General features: G+C 38.0%; 1 protein-coding gene across 2 annotated transcripts in view; it reads right to left on the bottom strand.

The window, feature by feature from the left end:
• TBC1D12 (TBC1 domain family member 12) overlaps positions 1-23,348 on the bottom strand; it is a 28,641-nt gene extending 5,293 nt beyond the window's left edge. Inside the window, exons 1-8 of one of the 2 annotated variants that reach the window (XM_035897332.1) lie at positions 23,269-23,348; positions 9,864-9,979; positions 7,784-7,866; positions 6,034-6,151; positions 4,874-4,980; positions 4,166-4,246; positions 1,265-1,359; positions 441-512 (exon numbers count right to left, since the gene is read on the bottom strand). In XM_035897332.1, the coding sequence (XP_035753225.1) occupies positions 441-512; positions 1,265-1,359; positions 4,166-4,246; positions 4,874-4,980; positions 6,034-6,151; positions 7,784-7,866; positions 9,864-9,955 (648 nt within the window). In that variant the 5' untranslated portion in view covers positions 9,956-9,979; positions 23,269-23,348. The remainder of the gene's footprint in view (positions 1-440; positions 513-1,264; positions 1,360-4,165; positions 4,247-4,873; positions 4,981-6,033; positions 6,152-7,783; positions 7,867-9,863; positions 9,980-23,268) is intronic. The other variant, XM_035897333.1, reaches the window with a different exon arrangement.
• Positions 23,349-24,410: the final 1,062 nt, after the last annotated feature.

Here is a 24,410-nt window from a genome sequence, read left to right as displayed (position 1 = left end):
GAACTCAGAGCAATTAATCTGTGACATCAAGACACCAATAAGGAGTTTCTGGATTTTAGGATGTGCGGTAGTGAAGCAGAGAGTTTCACTATGGAAAAGGCAGCAGTGGGACCAACAGTAGGACAGAACGGGTTAAGTGCTCGCTGGAAGTCTGCTAGCGTTCTGGGTTTTTCCTGTTAGAACTGTCATGCCTTCTGAATGCAACAATTTAAAATTTTCCATGCAAGCCATCCTTAACATTCAGTAAATTTTCAGCTATTTAATTATCCCTAAAAATTACCGTTGTTGTACCTGCTATGAAATGAGTAAATGCCAAATTTGAATTATTTTTTAAGGGCTAGTAGCATAAAGTTTAGATAACCTACTTATTAAATACACTCTAATACATGACATCTTAAGCTTATCTACCATGTTATAAACACTTTACAGCAAATACTTACATATCCCACATCTGGTCTGTAACATGTATATGCTCCTAAAACACTATGCAGGAGATCATGATAAGGACCACCCTAATACAAGGGGAGGGAGGAGGAGGAAAAAAAAAAAGAAAAAAGGCTTTTTTCAAAATCACTTGAAAAAAAAAAAAAAAAAAAAAAAGGCTTTTTTCAAAATCACTGTTATGTATAGGAAAGTAAGAAACCAGTATTTTAAGATGCGAGACAGTGAATTATTGCTTTGTTCACATCTAAAATAATACCAGTTTCTACTCTAAGCATTATCATGTATGCTTTTGAGATACTGAAGTAACAGACAAATAATCCTATGAAATAATTTGGTGGAAATCAGTACATAATGGAAAATGAGGATATCTGGTAGACATCCAGGGTTATTTTTTCCTTTTCAGAGACAGTGGATGTTTTAATTCTTAGTAACACAAGTTATTGTATTACAACAGTACATGCTATTTAATATACATATGTATGCACATATCTCTATATAAAAATCATAAAGCCTGTACTAAAACTCAGCAAGATTTCCGTAGAAGCAATCAGAATATTCTCATTTTTGCATGTAGTTTCATAAACATTAATAGGTTTTTCCAGTAGAAAAAGCCTTATAGTCCATCATTAAGTGTCCCTACTTTATTCTCATAAAAAAAAAAAAGCCTATTTGCTGCTGTATGTAAAAAACTAATTTTACTTTTGTTGTTTTATACAGAGAACTTCTAAAAACTATTCCGTATTTAACCAGCTAGGTTTCTTTTCTTGTTTAACTATTCAGAAGTTTAAAGTTGTCGTAACTAAAGTTACCAAAATCTCACCTTCTGGAAAATATACAGGGATGGAAATGTGCGTGATATATCCAACTTAATTAGCTCCAGACTGGCCTCACGATCAGCAACAGATGCACCTGCATCTGCAAGCAAAACCAACACTTACTAAAACTGATAGATAAATTCCACAGACCAGAATAAAACTGCCATAGGCACATAAAGACTTTTAGGATCTAAGGAGAAAAGTTACCTAGTTCTAATTCTTGGAGTGCACACTTCTACATTGCTATACTCCAAGAGCTAAAACTGTCCACTGATACCTGGTATAAGTCATCAACTCCAAAAAGTGAGGGAAACTGTCAGTAATTACTACCTGTCTACTCATTCTTTTTCAAGTCATCCACCTTTACGCCATTCAGACTTAAACCCAACAGGTTACCTTTTACTTCTGTATAACACTATCCAGGCCCAGGCTGGCCTAGAATTTGAACTTTGCCCAGCCCAGTCCTCAAACCCCTGTTTTCTTTCTTATCTTCTACTGGGACTTCAGTTACTGAGTCTGTGCAAGAGCACAGAGTGAGACTGCTACTCTTGATCTAAACATGATCCAGTGGGATCTCACTTTTCAGATTTTTAATTCCTAATCAGCTCATTTGGTGGCTTCCTTTCAGCCAGGAGGATTGAAATACACTCTGTACACTAAAAGAGAAAGATGAATTATATCATTATCACAAGAAGCCAGCACTTCTTCACCTGCAAAGTCAAGCATATTACTTTTGAAGTCATGTTTTTCTCATGTCCCACTTTTACTGAAGGTAACTAAAATATACAGAGAAACCTCACTGAAGTTTCCAGAACTGACCACACGGTTATGATCTGCAGAAGTTACATTACTTTGGAGCTCTCATTAGCTCTCATTTGGCTCCGATTTTTTTTGCATCCTTAGGAGTGGCATTCCTCAAATGGCAGGAAAGAAGGCAATGTTCACTCAGGAATCTCCAGAAGAAATTCAGCTGGCCCTTGAGTTATCTCTACCCTGTCCTCTACATAGGGACACGATGCACATACTAGTGACAGCGAGGAAAAAATGCACATGGCACTTGGGGAAAAGGTTCTTTCAGAAGGCTTAAATCAGTCAAGAGTCATCTGGGAGGTGGGAGATTGCAGAATTTGATGAATAGGTTAAACAGAACCTGCTCTCCTGAAGCCTGCAAGGCAGCATTTTCTTCCAGTCCTCCTAAAACTAAAATAGTTGCATTCAGGAGTGAGTGGGACTGCTGCAGGCTGCGTTAGGGGAATTTGGGAGAAAGAAGGCAATTATAACAGAGAAAGAACATACACAATCTAAAATAAAGAGTTCAAGAACTGCTGCTTAATCCCTCTTTTCTCTTTCAAAAGGAACAGGTATTATATTGGTTAATTTGGGATAATTTCATTTGGGACAATATCCATTTAGAGTATTCCCAAGGAAGATTATAATCTATGGTATAGAGCATAAGAAACTCTGCATTTATATGAGAAATTCAGTTCAACTCTAAAAGAGAAGTCACTGGGGGTCTTTTGAACACATCTGACAGATAACACATCTTTTCATTAATGTCTTGTCTTCAAGACACAAAAAGATACTTTTCGTGCTTTAATCTTTATTTGCCAAAATAAAGTGTCAAAGATATTTGAACAGGAAAAACCTTCAGAACTACTCAAATATGTTAAATGAGCTTAAAATAACTGATCTTCCAGAATTTGTTCCCAAAGATTAGCAATAAGCACAGTGGGCTGGCTTGCTTTCCAACTAGAGATGAAAAAACCCCATTACTCTGAGTTTTCCCTTATCACTACATTTCCCAGAACATGTGACACAACCAAATTGGACCCTTCCCCCTTTCATTCCCGTCCAGAACTATGACCTTTCCAAAATAAACAAATAACCTAAGCCTTCCTCCATACTCAGCCCACACCCCCACAACATAACAACCTCCCACCCCACAAACCAAGGGGCATTGCAAGCCTGTTTTCCAAGGATAAGCATTTTACCATCATGTACACACAATTTTTTTTAATACAAATTTCAGATGAGTCACAGAGGTAGCCTAAAGATGACCCAAATAATTTACAGTCAAAGTAGCCAATTAGTCAGGACAGGCAACAGCAAATGCAAAAAAAGAAAAAAAAATTACTTCTTGCATCACAATGGCATTTTCTTTCCCAAAAAAATGACCAACTCAAAAAAAAAAAAGTTATTTCATAGCAGCTGGTACTGACAATAACACATAAGACAGCATTTTTAAAAGTAACTGTTAACAGCACAAACAGTTAATAACAAGGTTATATCCACCATTAAAAACATCATTGATGCTATTTTTAACAGGGAGAAAAGCCACAGGAGACAGCAATATGCCAGGGATAAAACTCCATTATACATACGAGTGTGCTAACGTCCCCGCTTAATAGATTAGGAAGAAAAGGCCACCTGAGCATCTGAGGAAAACCAAGTGGGATCCGAAATGTGTAATGTATATTCTTCACCTTTAAGTTCCACAATCAAAAAAAATTTCTTTCTCAAAATTGTGGAAGGGATACCAATGTAAGAACCATCTAAGCAGAGCTAAGCAACAGCACATACTGTCATTTAGTTTCCCATTTCTCCTTTTTGTATTTCATCTACAATTTTCATGAGAGCTTAGTCCTGCTATTTCAGAAATTCAGAAGGAAACACATTAATTTGAAAGTGAACTAGCATATGCAATATTTTAATGCATCTTTGATTGATAAGTAAATACTGTTAAGCCCCTCACTCACTGACTTGTTATAAGAAAGCAAACATCTAAGTAGGGAATGACTGAGCACTTTTAACAAGTTTTCTGAATCCTGCAATTGCAGCTGAACTTGTGAGACTTTCTGGGTTTGTAAAAGTGAACAGGAGGCTGTCCAGCATTCAGGAGATCTCACCTTCTATGTCATTCTCAGAACTTGTCTCACTGAAGCTTTTCCATCGTTCCTTAGCTCTTGACAAGAAGATTTCATAAAGTTCTGCAAGAAAACCAAACAAAACCAACAACAACAAAAAAGGAAGAGGTAAGTAAGAAAAGCATTCATCCAAAACAAAAGTGCTAAGTATTCTTGGCTTCGGTTTTGTTGCTTGGTTTCATCTTAACCACTGGGCACCGGAAGAATCTACTAGATGGTTACCACTAACCACTGGAATACCACTATATGCAGTTGTATAGTGTGCACTGTATTATGCTTTCCTCTGTGGTGAACATGCAAATCACAAGAGGGAAATAATGTCTTGAATAATCCAGATTTTTATTTTTGTGAATGGCTTAGAACACTTCCAGTTGGTCAAAATCATTAGTTATGAAATAAAGCAAAGCAAAGGTACAAGTTCTCAATTTTAAACATAAAAATAATGGGGGGGAGCAGGGAGTGCAACCTTCTTGTATGACTAAAATGCTTTCGTAAGCAGCTTTTGAACCTTGCTGCCATAATTTACCAGGCTATGACATCTAATTATAAAAAACACCTGTTCCTAAGGTTGTGAAATACAGTTCTGCAAAAAGCAAATACACCCTGATTTATATTTTTTAACAAAACTTTAACTTTTTCTTTGAAAATGACCAACAATGGATAACATTTTAATGCAAAATTAAGGCATACCAGGAGTGATATTTAATTCATTTCCCACAGCGAGACTCCAAACCTTCCCACGTACACTTGGGGGTAATCCCTGCCACCACAGCTCTCGAACTCTTCGGGTAGCACGCCTAGAATAGGGAAGCGGGGGAAAAAAAAAAAACAAAACAAAAGGCACATATTACACATCTTGTTTTCTAAAATCGTTGGGCAACTTACAAGCAAGGTAATGTACTATTTCCCAAATCAATATTCAAGAATCTCTGCTTATGCTTAAGACCCATTAAAAAAAATGCAAAACATTAAGCTCTCAGAAAGCACATTTCATAGAATCACTTGGTTGGAAAAGACCTTTAAGACTGAGTACAACCGTACCTGTCCAATACTAAACCATGTCTCTAAGCACCTCATCTATCCATCATTTAAAAACCTCCAGGGATGGGGACTTGACCACTTCCCTGGGCAGCCCATTCCAGAACCTGACAACCCTTTCAGATAAGAGATTTTTCCTAATGTCCCATCACTGAACGCAGGATTCAAGTTGCGGCCTCACCAGTGCCGAGTACAAGGGCATGATCACTTCCCTGCTCCTGCTGGCCATGCTATTCCTGATACAAGCCAGGATGCTGTTGGCCACCTTGGCCACCTGTGCACACTGTTGGCTCATATTCAGTCAGCTGTCGACCAGTACCCCCGGACCCCTCTCTGCCAAGCAGCTTTCCAGCCACTCTCCCCCAAGCCTGTAGCGTTGCATGGGGTTGTTGTGACTCAAGTGCAGGACCCAGCACTTGGCCTTGTAGAACCTCATACAATTGGCCACAGCCCATCGATCCAGCCTGTCCAGGTCCCTCTGCAGAGCCTTCCTACCCTCAAGCAGATCAACACTTCTACCCTTGCAGCTTAGTGTCATCTGCAAACTTGCTGAGGGTACTCTCAATCCCCTCATCCAGGTTGTTGATAAAGATGTTAAACAGAACTGGCCCCAATACTGAGCCCTGGGGAACACCACACGTGAGCGGCCTCCTTTCATGTGGCTCAGTAATGACCTCTCACTATATCATGGCAACAAAACCTGACTTCTTGACAAAACAGAAAGGAAAAGGAAAATCAGGTATGTGGTTCCTCTGTTTCCAGAGGAGAAACAAGCCTGCCTTGCCTCATTTACACAACAGAACTTTACTTACATGCCTTCCCAGTTAGGCAGTATTTCATTCACCCAAATCACCATAGCACTTGCGATATTCTCTTCTTGCTTGAAACGCTCTCTCATTATTTTTTTCCTTTTATGTGCTTCTTTAATTTCTGTTAGGCATAACACATTAATAATTCTGAATTAGTTTATATAAACTATTAGGTAAATAATTCAGCCATATCTAATTATTTAGATGTCTGAAAGAGATCAAGGGTAAATTACAGTTGTACATGAGCCAACTGGTACTACTTCTGCTGATTTTAGGTGTATTTCTCAGGCATTTTTTTAATTTAAGCTGCCTTTAATTTATTAAAATACACTGTGATTTAGACAAGCAAAAATCTGGCTAGAAAACTCATAGTACTCTTTTCTGCAGTACACAGAATGACTAAAGAGCAAGCACATCATCAGCACCGTTCTTCCTGTAATGAATTTCACACTATGTTCTACCTAAACCTTACTTACTACTTAGACTAATCAGCAATAATTATAGATAAAATTATTATTCAGAAGTGCGATTCTACATCCATTTTTAAATTCTTTGAATTTTACTGAAACTTCCACCTAGAAGGATTATGTATTTTTTCTGGGAAGAGGATCTAAAGATCCAAGACAAAGTTACAATGCTGAGCAAGAGAAGAGTATTCTGCCTTCTGTTAAAAAAGGATCATTTGTAGATGCCTCTCATTAAAAAGGCTGCAAGAAGGACAGAGCAGGGCTATCTTGACATCACTGAGAGCCACTGTGAAATTGCAAGACATTTTCCATTTATGCATGCATTAGACACATCAGCGGAGTAAACATGCCATCCCTAGTGAACTGATATGGCTGACCAGCTTCACTGAGTTTTTACTGAAGCTTTGTGTGTGTAGCAATAGTTAATTTAATGAATACCAGGGCACACATACTAGAACACTACACATGGCTGACCCTCCAAAGATGCAATTAGAGAACACGGACCACAGATCACACCTTACAATATGCACACCACAAGAGAAGAGTGAAATGAGTTGTCAAATGCCTTGGATTTCTTATTATATCTTTCAGAGTAAGCTGCCACAGATCCACAGAGGCTCAATCAGTTCAGAAGCTTAAATCTCTGACAACAGCCCAAGTAAAACATGCAGCACAGATTCTTAAAATAGCTTATTCCCTGAATACTAGGCATGACACTACAGAAGTCCTTTCAACAACTGTTCATAGATTGACACAGTACCAGATGCCATAGATATGTTTAATTTAAAAAGCAGATCTAGTGGGAGTAGGAAGGTTCACACAGGTACAGCTGCTTGGAAAAAACCCAAAGTCTTCATCTGTCTTCACACTGGAATTGATCTCAAATTCCTGAAAAAACAATCTTTAAGCAGTCAGCTTTATTATACTTTGACTCTCAGTGGCAACTGCAGCAACACTGCTGGGGGAGGGGGGAAAAGAGTCCGACAACCAGAAAGTTTCTAGCTGGTCACATTACACAGGTAGTTTAAAAAAAAAAAAAAATCTTGAAGTTACTACTTAAAAGTTAAAGAAAAGGTTAAAATGACTTCTGAACTTAGTTGCATTCTCTGTGGTGGAATAGGAAAACAGTTTGATAATTGAGTTCTGTTTTAAACTGTGTGCACATATGTACCAGAGAATAACCTAGATATTAAACAAGGTTGCTCTTTACTGTACCTATAAACCTCCAAGCCAGAAATTACTGTATTTTTGCTGCACAGTTAAAAAGAATTATGGCATTAACGTACCTCGTTTTTTTGCCTCTGCCACCATCTCATCATATTCTTGTCGGTGACGTAAAGCCTCCTCCACTGATTTGGCAGGAAGATTTCTGAAAACAAGTTGTTCCTGAATTCAATACACACAAATGACATTCTGAACCATTTCAAAACTTCTCTCTAAGGTGAGCTTTGAGGTTGTCACACTACCAGTGTTTCAGTAACAGCTAAAGAGAACTACCAGATGTTTACTGCTTTGGTTTTTTAGTTTATTAGTTCTCCTATTGCTTCCCCCAAAGCAGGGTTATTAATTTGCTGAACACCTGGAATAATGCCAAATTAATTTTGCATAAAGTGACAAAAGGGAAATACTGATATTCTGTATAGTTATTTATTCCAATGCATCCCTGCACATGCATATTTTAATCATGAAATACACCTGCATATCGATACTCCATATGTTCATATGAGATCTATGATGACATATTTTCAATAAAAGGTAAAGGTTTTTATTCATTATAGTTAGCCCTTTAAAACTCCCACAAAAGAAGATAGGGTTACCAAAGGAAGAAAGGACAGATCCCCATTTATGTCAGAAGGAAGCTTGCTGCAGTGCTACAGGTTCACCAGCTTAAAGTGTGTTTGGTTTTTGGCTACAGTGATCCCCTAATTGCCAAACACACATTTCCTTTTGACCAAGTGGACTCATTCCAAAATAAATGAGAACACAATGTTTGGTCTCAGTCTCTTATCCAATCTCTTGTCTACTTTGCTTCAAAATAAACAGAAGATAGTTTTGTCATTTTAGTATCTATATAAAAAAGTTTTCCATCTCCTCTTATATAAGCAGAAAAGATCACTTTATTAATATATCCAATGAAAACGAGTGCGGAATCTATTTTCAAGGATGAGATTGTGGCAACACATTACACACGTGGCATGGCACTCCAATTTGGAACAAGTGGAAGTGTCATTTGTAAAAACATAGTTATGTTAGTTTGTGAATTGTGATATTTGGAAAGTACAGAAAAGCATTAGCAAACCAGTTACTGCATATCCTACTCTCTACCATACAGTAAAAGAAATAATGCGTTTACAAGAAAATAATCATAGCAATTGATACCTCCATTCAGGATGTTTGTCTTAGTACTGAAGCAGCTTATATACCATTACAGAGAGTATCGAAGGAAACGCTGTGTGTTCTATTTTCCATTTCCTAATTGGAACTGATTAGAGTAAACATTTAACAGTGCCACCACAAACTTTCTCAAGGTGCAATCTGAAAGCTTTGCTCCATTTGCCTTCCTCACAGCATTGTGTTCCTACTCAGCAGGTCCTCCTCTTTCCTTCAAATTGCTGAAGAATGTGTAGCTGGAAATATCGACCAATTTATTACCCATTTTTCATTACTATCCTTATTTGCACTTAATGCAGTTTTTGTTGAATCTTTGTCTGCTGTTTCTTTGCCTTCAGCTGTAGTTTTAAGGAGCCATGAAAACATAACTGAACAAGGGCAAGGAACAGTATCAGTGAACACCAGCATCTTGCTACCAACAAAGCATTTAACTGTAGTTGCCACACACAAGATGAGCATTCAGCATTTGTGACAGGAAGGTATTTCTTGTGTTTCAAAGGCAATTCTCCCCACTCCTGCTGTTACGTACCTAATGCTTTTTCTTTTTTACTTTTTTAAAAGACTATTCTGGTAAGCCAAATCCAGGTTTGCTGAAGTAACAACTGCCACTGTTCCCGACTGGTCTAGGAAATTAAGTTTCCAGAATGGGGGAAGGAGAAGGGAGTGCACACCGAGATGGCAGGAAGAAATCCATAAAAGTCTTCAGGAATTTTCCTGATTACAGATGCCCAAAACGCTGTCACAGGCAGCTATGATATACAGTAGATAACAGACTGGTGGACCCACTACAGCAAGAAAGAATTCCGCATATGGACTATAATATACTTAAAGGTTCTTCTGGAGGTATTTGTTAGGCTATTATATGAGATGGAATAATCTAATGATACTTCTGTGTAAGACTTGGGAAGTTCAGCTCATCAGAAGCATATCTGACAAATTCAGTCATCATCAGTTCCACAGCAGAATCATACTTACGCTGGTCGATCCTCCAGAATCAAAGCGGTAGTTGAAAGTGGTTCAAATTCAATATTTTTACGTCTTGCTGATGGGGGTGGAGGTTTATACATTCTTCCTGTCCGTGCTTCATATTCCTAAACAACGTTATTGATCAAAATTCAGCCTCACTTCTAATATTACTCATTTCACACTTATTAAATAATGTTAAAATATATAATTTTAAATAATTTATGACAGCAAGGAGCCAACATTACAAGTTGAAGTTGTTCATAGCAAGACAATGCAGCTTTCCAGGACTGCTAAGTAAAGATGAATGAGAAAGCAGTTTCTTGCATCAACTTAATCTCTGATCTGTTCTAGTTCAATACTACTACTGAGCATCCAAGGATCAGTCACAGGTAGGAAATCTGCATAATCTCCCCAAACTAATTAGTGCACAAGTATAAATAATCTGTGAAGTTGACAAAATAACCCAACAAAAACCACTAACCAAGAACGTGTGTGTCTTCCCATTTCTTTCCTTTTGATTCTAGCCAACCTTACGATCCGGTACCCCTCACCTTGCTGAATCCTTTACCAAGACCACCAAACCCACATTATCCAGAACTACCTACGCTATACTCAGTGACAACAGTATTTACCCATTACAAGCCTATTTCACATCATTTCTTTCTCAGAGGTTAAAACATGCAATCTACTTGGAATTATTTAAGAGCCTTTAATACACAGAAGATTCTGAGGAAGAAAGAATTCCATTCCTTTTTGCACAGAGCAACTCAACAAAACAAAAACGTGAGATTGTCTTTAGGAAGAAGGCTAGACAGAGCCAGACGAAAACCTCAAATCTCATGTTCCCTCTTTTTTAGCCTCTGTAAATAAAAAATTACTGCCAAGTTACTGGGAAACCCATTCTTGCAATCCAGTAAATCTTAAAAGGTTATCTGTGAGAAGACTTTCAACTTATTCCCAAACCAAGTAAGCTTGTGGGTTCACACTCTCCTTAGGTATGAAGGCTAAACACTAGTTTCTCTGCAAGTCTTCCACATGCTGGAATTCAAACATAGAATATAAAATGCTGAAAAATCAAGAGAACAAATTCAAGGTACTTTAGTAATGTACTTTCACAGATCACAGCTCTATTCTTAAGCACAGCCAAGTGAGCTCTAACTTGTATAAGCTTTTTTTATCTAAAGACAGTTTGTTCTTGTACATCTGTTACTTTAATAATTGCATAAGTAAATTCAGTTTCAGATTAACCAAAATATCTTATGTTTAAGTCACCAAAAATAAAAAAAAAAATTAATCAATTACTGATTAGGTCATTTATCTTCCCAATCAAACATAACAATCCTCTCTAGAAACTGTTCCCAAATGAATCTCACACCCAATACACAGCTTCTTGCCTACATTAGTCTCCCAGGGAGAAACAGAGGGCTTTACACATTCAGTGTTCACCGACAGCATTATAGAAACAGAGCTGACAACTTTAGATCTATCGTAGAGCTTACCAGTTCAGTACACAGTTGAAGTCCATAAAGGTAAACAGGAAAAGACCTCTTACACACATGACAACGCAGCCCCAGATTTCAAGAGAAGGCACAAAGTGTTTGCCCAGTGCTAAGGTGGCTTAGAGCTTGCTGCTCAACAGCCTCCTTACCCTATCCATTTTAATGATCTCTAACAAAATTTTTGTTCTTCCACATAGGGCATAATGCATTAAATGATCCGAAAAGTATAATCTCAGTGAAGTCATGTTAATCTCGTCTCAAGAGGATGCTATCACAGAATGATTGAGGTTGGAAGGGACCTCTGGAGATCATCTAGTCCAGCCTCCCTGCTCAAAACAAGGTGAAATACATGTCTCTGAAGGAACTGAAGGTTGCACAGGGCCTTGTTCAGCCAGATTTTTAATATCAGCAAGGATGGAGACTCCACTCTTGCTAGCCAGAGGCTACAGCATCCGGTATTCCCAAGTGGTTTCCCGTACAAGTACTAACCAAGCCCAGCCTGTGAGCATCAGAGATCAGGCGTTTTTGCAGTGGTAAGGCCAGCTGCATTATATGCCACTATACATTTCAGATCCTGAGGAGTTTTCTGGAATTCTTACCCTTCTCTTTTTCTAGTTTGTGGGAGTCAGAACAATAGTTTAACTGATGAAAAAAGGTGACCGCACCTCCACAAAACAAGCCAAAGAATGGCTTTGAAACATTCTCAGCATCTTTTGAAGTGGTTTCCACCCCGCCAAGTCTTCAGCTATTCTTCCAGCTATCCCCCCTTTAACCACTGTACCACACGCTGCCCCATGGCAGCATACCAAATACCTCCTTTTGTTAGCGCCCTGGGAAGACAAGCACAAATCTCTTAGCATCAGCCTACTATTTCAACTAGAGGAGCAGCTCTGTTGCTTTTCGGTCTTCAAGAAAAGCCCAAACATGCACCTTGTAAAGAAAAGAGCAAGCAACTGTTTGCTATCATCATTTATACATACATTCACACTAAACACCTAATGCTTTGTACACACAATGACTTAAGAGTTACTAGCCAACTGTTCTTAAATACAACTTAGTTCTAAATATTTCTAAGTCTCTGGCCAAAAACAGTGGTTATACAAGCTTCCTAGAACATATTCTTCTCCTGAAAGGTAATTCCCAAGACAACCTTTGATTGAAAATAATATGCATTCAACATCATTTGGCACATTCAAAAAAGTATCTTGAACATCTGGACATAGATTAGTGGAATTCTATTGTAGTTCACATGAGTACGAGAAAAAAAAATCAGAAAGCCAACATTCGCTGTATGAATGAATGTACATATTCTTAAGCTTAAAATTATTTCATTTTATTAAAAACCATAGAGGCATTATAGGCACGCCTGACATCCTTTACACCTCAGGCTACCCCAGCATATTGTTAGGCGAGGAATGCATCCCGTGATAGCACCCGGAGGTCAGCGTCCAGGCTGCAGTACAGTAGCAATGCCATCCCTCATATTCTTTGTAGAAGCTCTTATTTACTTTCACATGTTCCAGAACTTTGTAACAGGAGCCACATAATCAAGTTCACGTAGTGGTCAGAAAAGAGGAAGCTCAAACAGTACCAACCTTTTCAACATTCCTACGCATCTAATTTGTATGCTAGTTAAACAGAAAAAGCATTGCAAGATGGGCACTGGAAATGAAGCCACTCTCACCCTTTTATTACAAGCAACACATTTGACTGGTGCTAGTGCTTCTGGCTGTCATACATGCTAAGAACTGATATACTATTTCCAAAGCAATAGAGAAAGGAAAAAAAATAACCCCACAAAAAAAAAAAAATTTTCAACAGGGATTTCCACAAAAGGCAGAACTCATCACCCAACTGTGTTTCTGGAAGTAAGTACGCTTTACAAACAGTTGGTTTTTGCAAGAAAAGAATGTGTGCACAGAGAGGGAAAACTGTAAGCGTTACTAGAAAGAGTCAAAGCAGAGACCAAAATAGCTTCAAGCTCAAACTGTCATTCCCTAAGATATATTCCAAAGAATCAGAACTTCCCAATGGAAGATGCTTCATCCTCAAGAAACCTGTGCTCTAGGAAACTTCTTTGAAAATTAGATCCCAGAACCATCAGACATGCATGGAACTAATTAGTTTGTGCAACTAAAATATCCATTTTTTCTGGAATACTTTGTATAACTAGATGTAAAGAATCCCAGTAGCCTTAACCATGCGTTTGATGCAGAATCTAAAATCCTTGGCACGGGATTAAAAGCTTGAGCTGACATACAATTTCGCTTCAGAAGATGTGAGCTAATACTCTTCCATAACAAGGTAAAAATCTGATTTACAGTCAAATGTCTTGTCAAATGCTTAACATGGAGGGCATATGCCAGAGGATAGAACAGTTGATAACTAAATTCAACACTATGTAAGATCTGTTTCTACAAAAAAAATTATTTTGAAATTGTCACATGTATGGCTTCAGTAGTTTGAGGAATGCTATTAAAAAACTCTTTATTGCAGCATATCTGGTGTTTCTTAAAAGATATGGAGCATTTCACCATCCCAAAATGGTGAAGAAAAACAAATCTCAGCTTTAACAGAAAGAATAGCTATCTCCTTATTAAGGGTGGAACTGCATCCTCTCATCTACTGCCAATAATAAACCTGTTAACAGGCTAAAAGCATGTTTTTCCTGAAAACCACTGTGATAATATATTTAAGAGCACTTTGATATGTGGAGGGACTTGTATTTCCGGTATTTATTCCTATAGAAGTATAGATAAGCCTATTAACCTACAGACAGATAACACTTAAATGGGGCTGGGAAAAAAAAAAAAAGTCTTTTGCCTTTGTGCTTAAGAAGATAATGATATCTCAAATTGTAACTTCTTTAGAAAAAAAACAACAAAAAACCCAAACAAACCCCCCCAAAACAACAACAAAAAACCCAACTGGGGTTTTAAACAAAAGAAAAATAATAAACCTGCACAGGTCTTTATTGCCTGCACCTTTTTTATATCTCCATGGAAAACTGAAGTTTCTGTCTTCCTTCCTCAGGCATAGGAGAGCTGGACCAGCCAGAGCTATTTTAGATATTGCTGAACAATACTGGATTGCAGTGTAACATATACATAATTGCCCATGGCTGCTTCTTCCAGCATCTAAGCAAACTAACTTACAGAAAGGAAAACCAGCTGCATCATAGCATTCCAAAAGCATTAGTTAACCATAAGCAGGGTATGCTTGTGGGGATAAAGGATTTAACTAAGTGTGCACATAATGATTCAATTCTAGAAGACAAGCTTGCATCTACAATACCCAAACTGTAGAGCTTTAAAGGAATAAATATTGACCATAAAATTTAATATGCTTCTTGCAGGGATAAGTTTTGACCGCTCTAGGATCCAACAACAAAAGCTGAATGCCTAGAAATGAACAATAAAAGCCTTGGATTACAAGGATTGTGAAAGTCCTCACAGTCCTGAAAGTACCAATTATGCAGATTAAGCCCCACAGAGCCAATTAAGTTTTATGTATACTGGGGGAGAAAGTGACCTGCTAGGCAACACTGAATTAACTTCCACTATCTTAAGTATTGCCCCTATTTAAAGTAGATGTGAAGGCATACTAACGCTCCAATTAAACAAAGCACGTTCCCTGCGTATTACAGTTTCTTTTAACATGCTTTACTCCCCCAAAATTCTAAGCCTGATACTGAAACGACCTGATACTGAATCAACCATGACTTCTGTTGAGGAAACCATGGGGATTGCCATATATTCTGCAGATGGGCCTTTAAAAACATCTGCATGATTATTTTCACAATGCTGTACAGCTAACTAGAAATATCATCAGGAAGATTATTTCCCTTCATTTCAAGCAGAATTGATCATCCAAGAATGGAAGATTTAACAGAATCTCTTAGGAGGGCACCCATCTGCATCACTTTAACAAAACTAATAGAAAATTTATGCAAGAAGAATTTCTGCTAATGCATAAGGATTCCCTCCTATGTCACCGTGTGTGTGTGTCCCAGGTTAAATGTTAAGATTGCTGACCTAGAACTGGTTACAAGGTGATTAAAAACAAAGAAGTGCTTATAGCAAGAGTAGATGTCACTGAAAAATTCTGTGAGTCAAACTAGACATCTTCCCTGGATGAAGAATGCCAGATGCTATCAGGACAGACAGAACAGCACATTCTTTCCTAACTTGCAGGTGATATAGGAAGAACCTATATGGAAGGAGGGAAAAGCACTAATCATCACATAGTACAAGAGAACAACCAAACAGACACTGAATAGTTTCCAGGTCAACCTTCCAAAGCAATGCCATCCAGCTTCAATTGTTCATTTACATGATTTTTTCCTCAATTGCGTATTTAACAAGTTGCATGAAGTTTCACCTTTTGTTGTTTCCAGAAAAGCACGGAGAAGCCAGGGGCTTCTGTGCCCACTGGAGAAGAGCTGAGAGCGGCTGGACCATGTAACATGAACCCCAGGCATCACACAGCAACTCGCAGTCACCTTACTGCTTTATTTCACAAAGCCAGAGTAACAGATCCACAGAACTAAAAACCTAACTCGTGCTGTTCTGGTTTAACACAGGGTGTGGGATTACATTAAAAGTTTTCAAAGTAACAGGCATGTGCATTGGACCAATTTCAGAAAGATACCGGTCACAGCAAGTAGAAGACATAACAGCGTATAACAAAAGCTTCAATAGCTACACATTTCTAGGTTTCCAGTTTCATATTTGAAACGGTGATTGAAAGCATCTGGAGTTCTGAACTGCCACTGCTAATAGCTCGTGTGACTTAGTGACAGGGCAAAAAAACCCCACGATTCTAGGATATCAATTTTCAAAGCTAATACAAGGTGCTCAAAAATATTACAAATTACGCCTTTTGACAACTTTTACCGTTAAGCAAGGAGGCACAGCAAATATAGAACGTAATTTACCGTCAAGCTCTAGCATTACCTATTTCCTTCTATTCAAGAACATGCAATATAAACAATAATAAACAATAATACTCTATCACTTTAAGTTGTTAGTGAGATTCATATGTGAAGTTTATTTATTTTACTAATGGTATCTAATGAGTTGATGGTTAGTGCCATAAAAAAATTCATGCTACTGTGATAATGTGATGTTTGTTCTATTTTAATGAGCGCTACATAGTCCCATGCATGGCATTGAATACAACTAGAAAGAATATATATATTAAATTTCATACCCCCGTGTTTAATAGACTGAGAGCAGATATTGATGCAAGACTGCCAGAACTGTCATCCTAATGAGAAAAACAGAAGCAAAGCCTTAGTGAATAAATGAAGGAAAAGACCATTACAATATAGCAACATGCAAGCCAAAATTTAAATTCACATGTATTCATACGCCATGTTTGAAGAAACATAGATGTGGCTGTTCCTCCTTCTCCAGCCCTCAAAATAGACAAAATCACATACAAAGACTGCCCACTTGTGCAAGATGTGTACAGAAGTCCTTTGGACTGTTTTTCTGCTTTAACTGATGTTTTATATTTTATACAACCAGCACCTTTGCCTGAAGGGAGATCTTTTTCCAGGGCACTTCTCAGGTGCGTGACAAAAGGTGTTCCCCGATACACTGTCTCCCTAGTCTACATCACCCATAAAAGTTACACGTTTTTAAACACTACCCTTGGAAGATATGCTGTTAAAAAGGAAAGAACAAAACATTGTCTATAGGCTGACACAAGAAAACAGAAACAGTTTGCTCTGAAAATGAATCTTGAAGACCTCGCCTTCATTCAGCTCATGTTAGATTGCATCTCACACCCAACTAGATCTTCACCTGTAAGCCAGTTAGCTTTAAAGCTTCAAATTAATACTCAAGAATAGTACTCACACGGTGGAGAAAGGGAAAAGAAACATAACTGGACTCGGATAAGCATTTGGCGGGAAACAAAATAGTAGGGTAACTTTCAAACAGAACTTTCTCATTAAGTGTTTGGGGTTTGCTATTTAACAAGAGAAAATGTCATTAAATAGCACAGTGACTTAGAGCAGGCCTTTAAGTCCCCCACCTTCCCCCTCTACCATGTTGTAATTAGTATTTCTAAATAGAAAGCTCAGAAGTGAACTACACCTCAGCCTCACTGGTGAGATGATGAGAACTAGGATACATTTGTAAGCCTTTGAGGAACAGCCACGTAAGTGACAATAAGATTCTAAGCAGCAATATGAAACCCTTCAAACCACACTGCAGCAAGGCAATTGGACAAAAGCACGCCCGACTACAGGAGACCCTGTACAACTGCAGCCTGCTCGTTTCCATTCAAAAGTCAAAGCTGGTTTTCCAATGGAAGAGCCAAACTTAAAGGGGGGTGGACAAGACATAGCCATTACTTTTAAGACCAAAAAAATCTGGTGTACCACTAAATCAAAGTAAAAAAGTTCTCCCATTTTTATTACCTTGGGATTGTTCCTATATCCTTTGTTTCCCCAAACCCCAGCAACTTCCAAGGACAGAAATGAAAAGACATAGAATGCTTATGCTTTCTTTTTCAAACTTTAGGAAGAGGAAGTTTGCTTCAATACTTGTCATAGTTAACCTAAGACTTTTTCTTAAAAAAACCCCAAGCAAATCAGAAGAACACACAACAGAAAAGTCAACACCTCTGCAGTATTTGAAAATACTAGTCCCACACTCACAGCAGAGTACTCCCCTGACGATACATTTGTGCCAGCAACATAGCACTGATATCATGAGAAGGTCTCCTTGACAAGTTTTCCTTGTCCAAGCAGCTGGGTAAGCTCTGGTACTAGGAGCTGAACTGTATTTTATGTCATATATACAAGCAGAAGGAGACACATTTGCATCACTGAGGTCCTACCAGTTTTGTTACCATTTTACTGACAAGATAATAATTGCAAAAGTCTAAAATGCTGGGGAATGTCTTTGAAAGACTTCAACATAACACTTTTTTACCTCTGGCATAGCGTTTTACTGATTACACTGTGTGACTTTGGAAGGATGACGGACATTTCTTGAGAATCTGACCACTACAATGTCTACAAAGAAAACCATCGCAGCCTTCTCACCGCTGCTAGTAGACAAATTGTTATTCAGGTGTTACATGATCCTTGCAAGACCCAGTACCCCCATTTATTGTCTATGCTGGTTTCAAGGCAATTGATTACCAACGTATTTCTACCTACATCTGCTAAACAGGCAGAAGTCTTGCCTTCCTTTCCTCTCCAGTGGTAGTGTAAGATGAGCCAATGTGACCTCGACCTAGGTAACTATCTGCTTAAGAACCACTCCTATGAAAAAGCATCTAGCACTGTATTTACCTACTTTCAGATATTCAAACCCTTAAATTTGTTGACAAACATGCCATATATACTTTTTAAGCATTAGGAGCTTCATGCATCATTAAACTGAAAAAACAAAGACTGGACAAAGAGTTAATACTGCAAGTTAGAAGTTCTGAGTTGTATCAAAACTGATTCAAAACGCATCTGTTCCTCTGAAGAGAAACCTCTGACAACTCTTGTCCCTGGGAGACCATGGGAGTTGCACTGATTCCGTGAACGCAATTTCTCTGTTAGATTTCAGACTGCAGATAACGACACCAGAAAAATATGCGAGTGAAGGCACTGTTTTTTAGACCTCAAGTACAGTTTGGTTTTTTTTAATATTTCAGAGCCACCCAAAAATAATATTTTCAGAGGTTAGTTGTAGGACAGTGACCAAGTCATCAAAACCAGAGTTAGTATTTAACGGACTGTCTAAAATTAATACCTTCCATTTTGTACACAAGGTGACAGGTTTTGGAAAAGATGGGCTTTACTTCACTTCTGAATAAGCAATCATTTCTACACCACTGCAAGCTTTTCATGGTTTGTCAGATTTAAACAGAAAAGAAACTTCGCCCCCCATTTAAGGCTGTCTCTGGCAGTACTTTGTTAAAACTGGTTATAAAGTGAATTTGGGGTACGTTTTATTTTTCTTTATCTCACAGTATGTATTTCCATATCCTGAGTTTTCTTTAATTCGGGCATATTAGGAAAAAGTCACCATGCTGCTTTAAACAAATTAATAAAAAGCATTCAAGACTGCTTTAATAAAAAGCAAGAGCTAAACTTAAAGACTTGATATTCAGAATCATTTTGATCGTAGCTTAAAAGCTCTTTTCTTTCACGATAAGCACAAAACAATGAAATAGAGCTTGCATTTTTAAGCAGAACTTGCACTTCAGTCAATATACACCAAAATGTTACACATCAGCCCACAGGTCGGTTTCTGCTTTAAATGCTTCTATGTTAAAATATTTTGCCAGTCTAATTTAAAGCAGATTTCTGTACAGACCGAAAAGAATATACCAGACTGATCATTAATGACCACATACTTCTTATAATAGCCAGTTTTATTAGCTGCAGTTCATGAAAAAAAGCACACTTCCTAAAACCATCAAACGCGTTGGACATTTGCAGTCCTGAGGAGTTGCTATTTTCCCTTTTTAAAAAACAGTGAAGGAAGGAAGCCCAGAGGAGGGAGATGTCCAGCAAAAGAGTTGGCCTCAATCACATCCTGCTTGGGCAGCTCTAAATCCAAGGAGAGGCGAGCGTGCCAGCAGCTGTGAGCAGGGATGCAGCTGCCAAGAACTTCCCACCTCTGACCCAGCTCGAGCGAGAGCATCTCGCCCAGAGCGTGCGGATGGCAGCGCGGCTGCAGGGGGCTCTGCCATCTCCCCAGCCAGGCAAGCCCTGCAGGTTGCTTTTTGACAAAAACATTTATCATCTTCTACATATGCTAAGAAACTTGCAAAGAAATTATTTACAGTAATATTCATTAGACGGTCTCTGAAGGCAGAGCTGGCTAGCATCGTCGTCTGAAAAAAAAGGCTGAAACAGTATCCCAAATTAAGTTTCCAGATTTTCTTGGAAGTTATTCAAGATATTAGAATCACTACCCAACTTCCCTGCAGAGACATACATAGCAATGTCTCCTTGATAGACAGTGCCTGGGAGCCACAAGCATTCATTTAAATGTAGTATCAATTTACTACATCATCCTTACCAAAACAAAGATAACACAGGAGGCTTCCAGAATGGAAACAGGGCATGTGAGCTCTACCATCCTTTCCACTGTAAATCTACTGTGATGCATTTTTTTTTCTTGTTTTACTAATAGGAAACTCCTTTAAGCTTCATAATATTGCCATAAACCTTTGATATAAGTATTGCCCTTACCCAAAAGACTTCTTCCTTCTATTAATTGCAAAGCTTTTCCTGTCATGAGTTAATTTTTGCTGCAAAAGGGCTTCCTAAGATCTCGTTTTCCATCTGAAGGATGCCAACTCATTACCGAGTTTCCTTAACCAAGGGTTTATTTGCACCCTCCCAAAGCTGGCCACTGGCATCAGAAACTTTGTGTTCCACCACACAGAATGCCATAGCTGTTCAGGAACGGCAAGACTTGTTGCTAAAAATAAACTCCCTCACAGGGAGCTTGCCTACAGCTTAAGCCCATTCTACCTGCATAATCTTACACCCAGAAATTCGTTTTACAAAAGTTTGTAAACAGTGAGTAGCCACTGTTCTGACCACAGATGGCTAAAAAATTGGAGAAAGAAAAGCAGGTTCTATATTTCAGATCACACTTGATCCCTTGACTTCAATTTAGAAAGTTAATGTGGAAGTCTGTAGAGATGTTCCACGTAGGATATGAAGTATTCTGCCAGGTTCACAGAACTACTTGTCAACGGAAGGTATTAAGCTTTAACCATATTTCCATCAACTTCTTAAAGGCCTCATAGCTGCATTCTTGCCTATATTCTTTTCACTAATCTCTTGTAATATTGAGAAATTTAGTTTAGGGACTTCAGTCAGCCAGTCAAAAGTGATACTATTTTCTACTGATCTTCAATAACCAAGTGTGCCTATGTTCATTCTAATCCACAGCAAATTTGAACATTTTTGAGAAAGGAAACCACTGGCTTTTCTTCAAAGGCATATGCACAAGGACCTATAGTGCAAATTGTAAACACACATGCAAGACATTTGACATATGTTAAATATGGAGACATTAGGGGTCACCTCTCAATTTAAGAATCAATTTTTCTCAGTTATTGTAGATCTAACTCTGTGCAGAATATACCATCAATCTGGATCCCCCATTGATAACTGTATATCTTAGCTCATAATGCTTTATTTAAAGATCATGCTGCTTTAGCTAAATTAGAAGCTAAAAATATTAGCTATTACTGACACACTACCCAAGATTATATAAATCCAATAGTGACCCTAATCTGGCAACCATTATAACACAAGCCATGTGACTAGAGGCTAGGACCAACTCAATCATGTTTAAAGACAATACATTGTTTTAATATATTTGCTTTTCTGCCACTTCAGTTAAAAAAAAAAGGGAATACTACAGCTTAAAAGAAAAACAATCACTGAAGGACAGCAGGATAAGAAAATAAGACTATTTCTGCAGATTATGACTTGGTCTCCGGGATGAATGTCTTCATTACTGGAAAACAGGAAGCAGATGACTGGTAGCATTGTACACACTCTCCGTTTCTCAGGATGGAAGACATATCTGGATTTTTACCATAGGATTTTCATAGCACAAGGACAACAGTATTCATCTGCAAGTAAGCTAAGAAAGAACACTTGCTCGCTCTCTCTTTCTCCCAAAGGGAAAGCATTTAAATAAGGAAAATTGTATTTGAAAACATTGAAAGAGCACCCAGTTTGTGTCTGAGTAAATAGCACTTGCTGCAATCTCATCATTTTCCAACAACATTTCGTTATGTGACAAGTCCCATTACATTGAAGTCCTTCAAAAAGAACCTCTCATTTTTCACTGTAGCTGCTCCCAAAAGGCTCGCTTCGCCACGAAGCGCTCTCTAGAAGGTGGCTTCATTCACAGCCATTTGCACCTGCCAAACACATCAGCTTATACGGAATTTGAGAAAGGAGACAAAGAGAAAGCAGCTCTGGAGAGATTCAAGTTACTGTTCGCACCAACACAAGGGACATTCACATTTCTTAGGTCAGCAAAACTTTCAGCCTCGGGATTGCATGTTAACATTAAGTTAATACGTTAATGTACATTACTCATTACTCATCCTTGAGGACTATACAATTTTGGTATTATTTCACCAAATTAAAGACAGATTCCACAGGAACGAACATATGGAAGTGCCACTTGGTATCAGGGGACGGAAATCAGAATTACCTTTCTGTAGTACCCCAGTAACTTCAAAACAAGTTCAACTTACAGTACTATTTTGAAAAAAAAAAAAAAACCAAAACCTTGAATGACATTAAAAGTCCAAATGAAACAAGACCCCATGTTTCAGAATTCTAAGCAATTTGTCAGAAGTTACCCAGATAGCAAGTCTTCCAGGCAAGGACGACTATGGAAAGATGAGTTAGATTAAAAAAAAAAAAATTAAACTAAATCATTTTTTGTACCACTAGAACATCCAAGAATGTTTTAAGAGGATAAATTTTACTAGATTAATATCTAGTTTGAAGAAAAACTGAATATGCAAGTATGATTATGGTTTTATTGCACAAAATAGGCAAAAGTAACTCAGAACTGAACTTCATAAAGGAAGCCTAGAGTATTTCACTATCACTTTACCATATCATGTTAAAGGAGGCAAAATTTTACAGGAATTATTAATACAAGTTCTTATGTTTTCACCTTAACAGCTTAAACACTTTTTGAACATGTATCACCTTTTTATAAGCACTGAGATGTACTGAAGAATGTATGATATAATCATAAAACTCAAATTCCTTCTTAGTAACTTAGTAAGCTCCAAAAGAGCCTTCCCAGAGCACTCCATGGTTGCACAGTAACAGCAGAGAACTGTAATATCTATACATTAATTTTTACAAGTTTTGTACCTAGAGTTGCACAATGTTTACTCACCTGCTGAATAATTTTGGAATCTTTCGGAAGGTTTTCCCTGGGTGGGACTTTACCAAACAACTTCCAACCAGGAGCGCTTTGGACAGCAGGTTTGAGTTCCTTTGTCCTTTTAGTGAAAAAGTTTCTGAAAAGAGAGAAGGGGTTTCTTTCTGTTTATTGTAAGCACATAAACAAATGATATTTGTACCCACTTGCATTTCTTTAAACCGAGTTCACTGCTGTAGAGACTTACTGCTCAGCAAATGCACAGTGTGCTACCTTAGCTTTCTCTCATACTTTAACATAATTAACTTGAAGTGGAGTGGCTTTCATTACAGATGCTTTGATGCTAATACTTGTACTTAACGTGCAGTTTTACCTCTGAATTCTAAGCTACTTTATGCAATATCAGATCTCTTTTAGTAATATGGGACACCTTCTTAAAAGTAATTTAGCAGCATGCAACAGCTCTCAGACTTTTGTTTTGGGGTTTATTTTAGCATACCTTATGGAGCTATTTGGAGACTCAAAAGAAAACAGCTGGAAATCACTGTTTACCTTACAGATTTAAGAAAGAAATTGTGAACTATTACTTCTGCTAACATTTTCTGCAATCTTCACACCTTCAACTTTTGCAACATGGACCAGAAAACCAGGGAACATGCACACAGCTTCAGTTTAGCAGATAACCTTTGCCAGTGCCTAAAGCAATTACACTCAAACAGGCAGATAGCTGCATTGCTCTATTACTTCTCAGAAAGCCAACCATCACAAGATCATATTAGCAAGCATTTGTCCAGATACACAGCTGTGCTCCAATCAGACTCCGATCACAAGCTCCCACCGAGCATGCTATGTACGAGTGCTTTGAAAATGAAAGTAGTGCATTTATTCCGAATATTGCAAAGTTACTTCCCAGAAACTTATCAAAAACACAGAGGGATTAAAAGTTAAGTAGCCTGTAAGGTTACTGCTCAGGATGCTTACAAGTTGACCTCTGGGCAAACAGAATATGGAGCACTTTTATTGGAAGATTTATTCTTCACTTATAGCAGTTGCTGTATTTTAAAATACATTTCCTTCTCAAATTGAATGCGTTCACATTTGTGCACAGAAAACTGTCTCTTGGCTTTGCCCAGATAGAAGTAGCAAGCTTCAACAAC

The sequence above is a fragment of the Egretta garzetta genome, unplaced genomic scaffold (genome assembly GCF_000687185.1).
Source record: "Egretta garzetta isolate BGI_Z169 unplaced genomic scaffold, ASM68718v1 scaffold56, whole genome shotgun sequence".
In the NCBI taxonomy this organism is placed as follows: Eukaryota; Metazoa; Chordata; class Aves; order Pelecaniformes; family Ardeidae; genus Egretta; species Egretta garzetta.
The sequence above is the reverse complement of the archived record's forward strand: the minus strand, read 5'-3'. Positions and strand labels throughout refer to the sequence as shown.